Source organism: Helianthus annuus, chromosome 2 (assembly GCF_002127325.2).
Source record: "Helianthus annuus cultivar XRQ/B chromosome 2, HanXRQr2.0-SUNRISE, whole genome shotgun sequence".
In the NCBI taxonomy this organism is placed as follows: domain Eukaryota; kingdom Viridiplantae; phylum Streptophyta; class Magnoliopsida; order Asterales; family Asteraceae; genus Helianthus; species Helianthus annuus.
The window spans coordinates 98296328-98306321 of NC_035434.2; the positions used below are offsets into that span (position 1 = coordinate 98296328).

The 9994-nt window shown below is 37.5% G+C and overlaps 2 protein-coding genes across 2 annotated transcripts; one reads left to right on the forward strand and one right to left on the reverse strand.

Moving 5' to 3' along the window:
• Positions 1 to 558: 558 nt before the first annotated feature.
• On the forward strand, positions 559 to 1916 carry LOC110915840 (probable folate-biopterin transporter 8, chloroplastic). Its single transcript, XM_022160587.2, has 2 exons — positions 559 to 1111; positions 1545 to 1916. Exons 1-2 carry the CDS (start codon positions 1072 to 1074, stop codon positions 1877 to 1879), a joined length of 375 nt encoding a protein of 124 aa, XP_022016279.1. The 5' UTR covers positions 559 to 1071; the 3' UTR covers positions 1880 to 1916.
• A 953-nt stretch (positions 1917 to 2869) lies between these two features.
• LOC110915851 (eukaryotic translation initiation factor 5B) lies at positions 2870 to 9382 on the reverse strand. The gene is made up of 11 exons (XM_022160597.2): positions 6735 to 9382; positions 6544 to 6651; positions 6364 to 6464; positions 6188 to 6278; positions 5976 to 6086; positions 5825 to 5890; positions 5686 to 5745; positions 5019 to 5576; positions 4575 to 4694; positions 3501 to 3620; positions 2870 to 3411 (listed from the first exon to the last, which is right to left on the reverse strand). Exons 1-11 carry the CDS (start codon positions 9174 to 9176, stop codon positions 3346 to 3348), a joined length of 3843 nt encoding a protein of 1280 aa, XP_022016289.1. The 5' UTR covers positions 9177 to 9382; the 3' UTR covers positions 2870 to 3345.
• Between the last annotated feature and the right edge of the window lie 612 nt (positions 9383 to 9994).

The window sequence follows — 9994 nt, forward strand, 5'->3', positions numbered from 1 at the left end:
TTGGGTTATGTGTTTATTGGTCATATTTGCTTTCAACATTATTTATACAAATATGTAAATAGATTTACGTTAATAGTTAAACCAACATTTATTATGTGTCATATTCATAGTAAATAGTTATGACTTAATTTTAAGTATTTTTACTATGCCAATAAACATTATTTAATATATGTTTTTTACAAATTTTGTTAATTAAGTTAAAATTTATCTCAACTACAACTGTTAATACAAAACAATATAACTTTTGAAAACATTTCTTTTTATTTTATTTAACGACATAATTAGATTAATATAAATTATTTTTTATTGCACGGGAAGTTAAGGTAATCTTTTTATTTTACATTTCTTATATATATAATTTAAATAGTACAACTCTGTAAATTATATATAATATAAATCTAGGGAGCCGCTAAAATAAAAACCACTCTCAGTTGTAAGAACCGTGAGAATCACTCTCCACCAATCAGACTTTGCCAACTAAAAGGGTATTTTAGTCTTTTACCCCAAATGTCAAATCCATTTATTTTCCCTATGTGTCTTTAATACCCTCATCTCTCACCTCTCTCCTAATATCAAATCATAACCAGTATCATCTCTTACCTCTCTCAGCTCTCTCTCTCTCTCTCTCTCTCTTCAAAACTATACACACATATAGAAATCCTTCTCTCCTTTATAATTCTCTGCCAACACTCATCAAGCACACATAAAACAAATCATGTTTCATGGCTCTCTCTCTCCCTCTCGCAGCTCCGGCCGTTCACTCGCCGACAACCCCCCTTCTCCGACAACGACGCACCAAAACCCCCTCTTCTTCTTCGATGAGACCACCGGCGACGGTGGTTATTTCCAGCAGACGACCGGCGATCTCCTCCTCCGACAACCACACCCCTAAAACGAGCATTTTAAACCCGATTCTTGTATCCTTTTTCAGATTAGAGCGACGGATAGATCAGAGAGAGAGAGAGAGAGAGAGAGAGAGAGAAGGAAAGAGGTCAAAGATGATGATGCTACGGAGGTGCATCGCCGGCAGTTCAAGGCGGTGCCACTGCTCAGGCGGCGACAGTGGAAGAGATGAGGTCATCTGTTCATCTTTTCATATTTTCCATTGGAGGTTAGTTGTTCATCTGTTCGTATTTTCCATTTTCCATTGGAGGTTAACATTGCTAATTTTTATCTAATTGCATCTGGGTAGGTTGATGATTTTAGGTTCTTTCTTTTAAAGATGTATCAAACTTTATAAGTTATTGGACAATAATTGTAGTTTCTTTGAATATTCTTTTTAAAAAGGTTATTCCAAACTTACATATGTTGTGAAAAAAGAGGAATAAAATCTTGTATAAATTGGCCAAATATGAAGTATGTGTCAAATGATGTAGCATTTTGAAGTTTAGCATATTTAACATAAATCTTGTGCAATCTTGAATTTTCTAGAAATGCATTGATGAATTATATCTACAATTTACCAATGTATTTCTAGTGCATCTGGTCGGCAAATGTGAGTTAAAATGTGGGAAAATATAAGTGATTGATATCAATCTTTACAGTTGTGCTGCAGATATTATCATGGGGTTCAATGGCATTAATCCCGATTGCTAGTGAAGCGCTACCGATTCTCATGATGTGCGTTCTTCTTAGTAATCTCGGCGCAGCAATTACAGAAGTTGCAAAAGACGCGTTAGTTGCTAAATATGGTCAAAAAAACAAAATAAACGGTCTCCAATCTTACGCCTTCATGGCTTTAGCTGCTGGTGGAGTTCTAGCCAATTGTCTAGGCGGTTTTCTTCTGTTAGAAACACCAAAACCGAAATCCATGGATGCTTGGTGTAATACTTTTTTGAGACTTTTTATTTTGAAATTGGAAAAAAAGGATTATTATTGATTAAGTAGATTTTTATTTTGAAATAAAGTTTTGGATATCCGTTTGATTCAACCCGGTTCGGAAGTTCGGGTCGGCAACTCAGTCAAACCGGGTCAGATTCAGAGTTGTTCGGGTCAAGCTCCGGCTCGGTCTCGGTTCGGGTCTTGCGGTTCGGTCTCGGTTTGAGTTGGTAGAATGTAGTGTAAAAACGTAAAAGGTAAATGGTAAAAGGTAAAGGTAAAACGTAAAACTTAAAACTTAAAACGTAAAACGTAAAACCTAAAAACGTAAAACGTAAAAACGTAAAAACTTGAAACGTAAAACGTAAAACTTAAAACGTAAAATTTGAGGTAAAAATTTTATCCCGTAAACCGTAAATTTTTTTTTTGAAAAAAAAAACGGGCGCGTAAAATACGGAACGTAAAAACGGCGCGTAAAATACGGAACGTAAAAACGGCGCTAAACGGGGCGTAAAAAAATTGGGCGGAGACGGGGGCGTAAAAACGGCGTGCAAAAAACGACGCGCAAAAACGGCGCGCAAAAACGGCATGCAAAAACGGCGTGCAAAAATCGACGTGCAAAAAAGACGCGCAAAAAACGGCGTGCAAAAACGGCGCGCAAAAAAGCGGCGCGAAAAAAAAAATTGTTTTGTTAAAAAATATGAATTTAAAATGGATTTTAGTAAAAAAAAATTGTTTAAAAAAACCAACTATTATAATAATACAAAAAAATTAATAAAAAAATTAAGACAAAAAATAATTTTACTAAACTGCCCTTTTGCATTAAAATATTAAAAACATAATAAAACAAAAAGTATTTAATATTAATTTTAACTACTTTTAATCTCATTCATCCATCTTTTAGATCTAGTGGCTAGAAAGTGGTTCTCTCGGTTCTTACAACTGAAGGTGGTTTTCATTTTAGCGGTCCCCTATAAATCTATACAGCTAAAATAACCAAATAATTTATAGATATAAACAAGTCAGCCCAATTCAAGCTCGACCTTTAAAATTTAATCACAAGCCAAGCCTTTAGAAATAAAACTCAACAACTCGAGTGTCTAAGCTCAGGCTTGACTTTTAGAGATCCATCGCACCCAACCTAACTGGACTCCTAACTAAAACTTTTGACGACCTTTTACACCCAAGCTCAAGGTGCCTAATCATCCAAGTAGCAGCATGATTTTAGTGTATTTCTTACAATGCCAATAAACTGACTTTCTTTTGATAGTATGCAACAAAAATGTGATACACCAAACTTACGCAAAGATGAAAATTGCACAAACATTCAAAGAATCCAAAAATGGTTTCCATAGCAAAAACAAGATTCATTCAGATCGAGTCAGATCTTGCAAACCTGTTTCTGAAATTTTTGATGATATTGATGTATACGTCACTTTTTGGTGTTTTTAATTGAACCTCTCTGTGTATACGTTAAGCCGTTGTTGCCACCGCCGCCACGTCTTACTGGAAAAGGGAAAGCATGACTCATTGAATCTTGAAAAGATGTTTCAGTTTGACCACCAACTTCCATTCTTCGTTGGTCAACTCATCCTATATACATGCAGAATTATGAACTATATAAGTTAACCATACAAACATATATGAACTAATAATCATTACAAATCGCAATTTTAGGTTACCCGATAATTGGCCTTTAAGATATCGATGGAGTTTCTTGAGATGTGGCTGACAAGTTCGTCTTCCATCTCAAAATGTCTTCCGAACATTTTTTGCTGCTCCTCAGCATTGCTTCCCGTTATCTTCACATGTAAATGTAAATAGTTAGGCATGTAAGATAAGACTAAGAACGGTCTTTTTAAGATATTAATTTTAATTTTAAAGTAGAGTGATTTAAGAGGCGTATCGATTTTAAACAGACAAACTTTAGACCTATTTAACCCACCCTCTTACTTTTAAACTAAATTTATTGACTTTACCCATTTGACTAGTTAAATAAAACATAACTCTTGATCGAAACAGCAACCATATCCCACTGCAAATTGCACCTAATCTTGTTAAGAGACAAAATACAAAAAAAAAGAAAAAAACACATTTTGAAGGGTGATTTCAGTACTCTGCCTTGCTCTTACCCTAGGTTGTCTAAGTCGTGATCGCCTGCGTGCAAATAAAAGCACACACCGGAACGAAAAACACAATAATTAAAATTATAATAAATACAAGGATAGAAAATTAATGCTGCTACCCAAATGTAATTAAAAAAAAAACCTTTATACTTTTAGCAACTTTTAAAAATATATATCTTTGGGGAAGGTAATATATACGTAAAATATTATTTAGTTGACATTGCTTATAGATGAATAAAACCATACTAGAATATTCAATATTCAGGTTGTAATTTAGTCCCATTGATTGCAGTTATGTTTAATCTCTAATGCGTTAAGCTAAATGATTGTTTGAATGCCATCCAAATCTTTACCAAGTTACTTAATTGCATATTGAAAAGGTCATATTATGTTGGTAAAAAAATAGGTTTTTTTATCTCTAATGTGTTAAGCAAATGTTTGTGTGCCAGCTCATTTTGCCACCTCTATTATAACACAATATATAAAACGCTAATCAAGTAAAGCCCCCCTGAGGTGCATATACATTAAAAACACCATGAGGCGCGCCTCAGACTCGTTTTTTGGCCGTTTCGCCTCGAAGCGCGCCTCACGCCTCAAACGTTTTTTAAAACCATGAGTAAAGCTGCATACCTTGATAGCCACCTTCTGTCCTTTCTTGGCATAGTCGACAGGCTTGTGGTTATTCTCGATGGACGAGATCCGCCCAATATCAATAAAATCCCTCTGAGGAATGCAAATTGGAGTTCCAATCTGCAAAAAATAAAAACTTGGTACTGAAAAAAGGTATCTATTGAGAAAAAAAAGATTATTATTAAATAAAGCAGCAGAAATAATAATCAGAGAGTGTACTTAGGAGCATACGGTACAACTACGGAAAGAACTCCTTAGGCAGCTAATACAATTGAGTACAAAACAGCTTAAATGTAAAGTAAATTTGGCAAAGATAATTCATGCATTCAAGTTACTCGTTTCAGGGCACAAAATTATGTTAACAGGGTTGGTAGATACGTAAATGATTAAGAATGTGCAATTCCGAAAAATATACTATATACGAGATGGAACAAAAATAAATACCTTAAGGATGCCCTCAATAACATCGACACCCAGAATAATTGGATCCTTCTTGTTGAACACACAGTTCGGCATAATCTGGAGAACACATGGAAACACAGCATCTTCGGCAGCTTCTCTTTTCTTTTCTTCCTTAAGATTATCGATATACGCCTTAAATTGATCAAACAGGTGGTAAATAATATCAGCTATAAAAATCTTGACACCGATATCATCAGCAAGCTCCCGGGCCTCTGGGGTCACTTTAACATCAAAAGCCAAAATTGTCGCATACTCTTTCTTCTTTTCTAGCATCACACTAGCCTTCATAACATCTTTTTTATGTACGGGACCTATACCTATACCACTAACAGGTATGCTGACAACTGGTGTTTTTAGAAACTCGAGTAATGCTTCTAGTGATCCGAGAGTAGATGCTTGCACGTAAACTCCTTCACCGCTTTTATCGATTCTACTCATTACATTTCTCATATCGTCCATCACTGATTCTTTGATCTCCTCCACGTCATCATCGGGCCCCACCACATATAGAGCGGTTCCTGCCACTGCGTGCTCAAGATTCTGGTCGAGAGAAATTAGATGTTACGGGTCAATAACAATAAAATGATAAACCTGTGGTGAACCAAATAAAAGCAAACCGTTATTTTCATATTTTGAAAATTAACGTCACCTGTCCAGTAATTTTGATCCCTTGTGCAGCTTTGATTTCTTTGTGATGAATGTATGCTCCCTGAATCAAAGAACAAGCAAGTTCGTCAAAACTTAAGAAAACTACAAAATGTTTTACAAATTATATATAATATCCGTACCTTTACTCGGAGTTCTTTCATGGGATGAGGAGTCAATAACGAACGAATTGTGGTATGAATCGGTCCCTGCAATAGACATCGTTTGTTAAACGAGCTATCATAATAATAACTTAAATGCATAGTATATATATTATAGTATATTGAGATTTACCTGAAAGCCACAAACAACAATCTCGTCTCCTTCATGAAGCACACCGTTAACCAATACCACATCAATGGTAGTTCCAAGACCTTCTATGACTTTAACCTCCAATACCGTACACTAAAAAAAAAATCCGATTCCAGAAGAAAAAAAATTCAGAAACTGGTAACGTGTAAAACGAAAAAACAAGATGCGGAAAAAAAGATGGTAATAAGTGATACCTGAATTTCATTGCTGTATGTTAGTTTTTCAACCATCGTCTTCTGAGCCCACTGGACGAGTAGTAATAACATTTCGGGTATGCCTTCACCACTGTTGACCCAAAAAAACAAGTTCGGTTCAATGATTCATTATTCAAATGGCGTATTGGATTTTAGATTGTTGGAAAGAAAAATACCTGATGGCACTAGTGGGTACGATACTATAAGTTTCCCCCCGTTCTTTGTTCTTGCTGTACAATTCAGTATTAATTCCTTGCTCCTTAAATTGTGTAATTATCTGGAGGTTATAAAGCTCGAGTCACGACAAATCCCGTAAGGAAAAGAAAACTAAAATATCTGCTACAAAAAATGTTGACCTGAGTGAGCCTATGTTCGAATTCGAGTTGAACATCCCTAGATTGCAGTTTCATTGCCTTCCCAATTGGTGCGTTTCGGCATACTTTCCACCCGTATAATCTGTCAACCTACGCCTCCCACAATACAACAACAACGTACCAAAATCAGAAAAGAGGAATAGCATGTGAGTGATGTTTATAATTTAACGTACCTTATTCAGGGCGACGATAAATTCAGTATTCCTCATTCTCAAAAGGTTTAGCGATTCAATGGTTTGCGGTTCCAAGCCATGCATAATGTCAACAACCAAAATGGCAATATCACATAAACCAGAACCCCGAGACCTTAAGTTCTTGAAAGACTCATGCCCAGGTGTATCAATAACCAATAAACCAGGGACGTTAAGCTTTGCATCTGCTTTTAACTCTTTTGTTCTCTCACGAATGTTATCAGCAGGAATATAGGTGGCACCAATTTGTTGAGTGATTCCACCAGCCTCGCCTTCTTGAACGTTAGTCCTTCTAATACAATCAAGCAACTTGGTTTTTCCAGTATCGACATGACCCATAATGCAGCAAATTGGAGACCGAAGCGTCTTTTCACCTTCTTCTTCTTCTTCTTCCTTTTTACCATTCACAGCTTTTTGTTTACCTTTGTTGGCGACAACTGGTGCGGGCTGGTTTTCAGGCACTTCCTTGGTCTTAACCTCTTTTTTAACTACAGGTGCGGGTGCGGGTGCGGCTTCCGGTTCGGGTTCGGGTTCTGCAGCTTCCTCCTCGTCACCAAACGCACTGACACCTGGCAGTTTGAGATCAGCACCGTCCCAACTCTTTGCATCCCATTCCTCATCTGACTCATCGTCTTCTTTATTCCCGCTCTCTTGTTCAACAGCAGGAGCCTCGGTTTTCTCCTCCACGTTCTCCGTGTCCACGTCATCAGCCTTGTCAGCATCTACAGAACCGAGTTCAGAGACATTGTCGTCCTGGATGGAAGTAGAGGATTGCCCGTTCACGTTCGCATGCTGTTGTGGCTTTGATTTCTTCGTTACATACTTGGGTCGTTTTGTGGGTGCATGAGTACTAGTTTCTCCAGTCGGTTGCGGCAGACCGCCCGTTTTAGCGAGAAACTGATTCCGCATTAACTCCAACCGCTGAGCTTCTGCTTTCTGTTTTGCGGTCAAAAGTTTCCCTTCTTGTTTCTTTTTCAACATTTTTTCTTTTTCTCGTTCTTTTTTCAAGCGCTTTCTTTCTTCTGCTTGTCGTTCCTCTTCTTCTTTACGTAAGCGTTCCTCTTCTTCCTTTCTTAACTTCTCTTCTTCTTCCCTTTTCTTTTTCTCTTCTGCTTCTTTAAGCTTTGCAAGTCTTTCTTGCATCTCTCTAACATGCTTTGGAACCTTCTTATCGGGTACTTTACCCTTTGATTCTACTGGCTTTTCCTCTACAACAGCGGTTGCAGTAGTCTTTCCTGCAGCAGCAGCAGCCTTCTTTTCTTTTTCCTTTTCCTTCTTCTTTTTCTTCTTTTTAGCCGCTGCAGACTCAACAGCCTCTTCATTTCCATCCTTTTCACCATCTTCATCAACCACTGGTTCAGCCTGAGGTTGAACCTTCTCCTCTTGTGGCGGTTCTACAGCGCAAGATGGGGGAGCTTCACCGAGTTCTGCAAGAATTTTGTCAAGGTCGTCCTCTTCTTGAGCCGTTCTTCCACCTTTCTTTTTCTTCTTTTTATTCTTGGAAGTTTCCGGAGCAACCGACTCTTTGCTAGCTTGTTCTGGTACTTGTTCAAGTTCGTCAACGGTGTTAGTGTTTTTCTTCTTGGATGGCTTTTTCTTACCAGAAAACTTGATCGTAGAAGAATCTTCTTCATCATGATCAGCAGCATCTTCAACACTCAATCCCAACACCGAAACATCCTCATTATCAGATGGAATGTTTTTCTTCTTTGATGACTTGCTAGACTTTTTCTTTCCCGTGAAGGTAATCGGCGCATCTTCTTCACTTTCGTTGTCATTCTCTCCATCATCAAGCATTGAAAAAACGCTACCACTCGGTTTCTTATTCGCTTTAGACGATTTCTTCTTCCCGGTAAACGAAATAACTGGCTCCTCATCTTCATCATCTTCTTGATCCGATTGTTGTTTTAATTCTAAATCATCATCATCATCATCCCCAATTGCATCAAACGCTGAACCCGTAAACAAACTACCACCCTTTTTCGCCTTCGACGACTTCTTTTTTCCACCAAACACGACACTAACATCTTCCTCGCTAACATCATCATCTTCTTCTTCATCCTTAGTCACATTCTCATCCGTATCTTCGTCACCAAGCAATGCAAAACCCGAAGCAGCAAACGAATTCCCACCCTTTTTCCCCTTCGGCTTCGATTTCTTTTTACCAGCAAACTGAATCTCCAAACCGTCATCCCCATCATCAACATCTTCAGCATCCTCATTCAGTCGGGTATTCTTACCCTTCTTCCCCTTTTTCTTACCACCGACCGGCGCCACGTTCTCCTCTCCCTGAACCGACTTCTCCTCCGACATTTCCGTTCCGATCGAATACTCATCATCATCAATTACCACAGCTTTCTTTCTCGACTTACCCGCACCCCCAACGTTCTCCTCGTCACGAGCTACCGGCTTCTTTTTCCCCATCTACGCAGTGCTAATTCGACGAATAGATTACTACAATCTAATATCACCACAAACTTCCCAAAACCCTAGAAACACAACTAAAACCCACAAAAGTTGCAAAACCTATAAACCAAAACAAACAAAGCCAAAAAAAACCCTAATTAGTCTAGACAGTGGAAGCAAAACTGAATAATACGAATAAGATAGAAGAAAGTAGAGGGTGCCGAGTATTATTTAAAAGGGGAGAAAAATAAATTAAGAGAGAAAATAAAAGAAAAGATTTGCTTGATAAAAACCAAAGAGAAATAGAGATAAAACTGAATTCATTTCTTTATTCTATTCAACATTATATATACAGATAGACCTACCTGTAAACCCTAAAGCCCATAAGTAATGGATTGGGTTTAAAATGTCTGGTTTATAATAGACCTGGCAAACGGGTCAGGTCGGGTCATGGGTCAAAACGGGTTCGGGTCAAAACGGGTCAATTATAAAAAAGGGTTGTTTTGGTTCAGGTCGAAACGGGTCCGGATCAGAACGGGTTTCGGGTCGGATCGAATCAGTTTTTTTTTTTTTCCTGAAGCTTATTGAATATTAAAAACAGTTTTTTTTATAATTTCATCACAATAGCAAAAACAAATTTTGTATTGGCTGAAGACTAGAAGTGGTAACTATTGCTAAAAGTCATGTCGGCTTCAACAAGATTTCGATCAAATTATTAACCCTATAACAATTTGCAACTATGGTTAACAGTAGTTCACTCCACCTAATTAATTTACGATTCTGCCCAAGCTTTAAAATTACGATTTTGACCTCCAGTTCAAAAAAAATTATGCTTT

Coding starts and splice junctions, on each gene's coding strand:
- LOC110915840 (XM_022160587.2), top strand. CDS start 1,072: ATGAGGTCATCTGTTCATCTTTTCATATTTTCCATTGGAG. Junction 1,112..1,544: donor TTTCATATTTTCCATTGGAG/GTTAGTTGTTCA, acceptor CAATCTTTACAG/TTGTGCTGCAGATATTATCA.
- LOC110915851 (XM_022160597.2), bottom strand. CDS start 9,176: ATGGGGAAAAAGAAGCCGGTAGCTCGTGACGAGGAGAACGTTGGGGGT. Junction 6,465..6,543: donor TCGAACATAGGCTCACTCAG/GTCAACATTTTT, acceptor TATAACCTCCAG/ATAATTACACAATTTAAGGA. Junction 3,621..4,574: donor GACAGAAGGTGGCTATCAAG/GTATGCAGCTTT, acceptor TTACATGTGAAG/ATAACGGGAAGCAATGCTGA.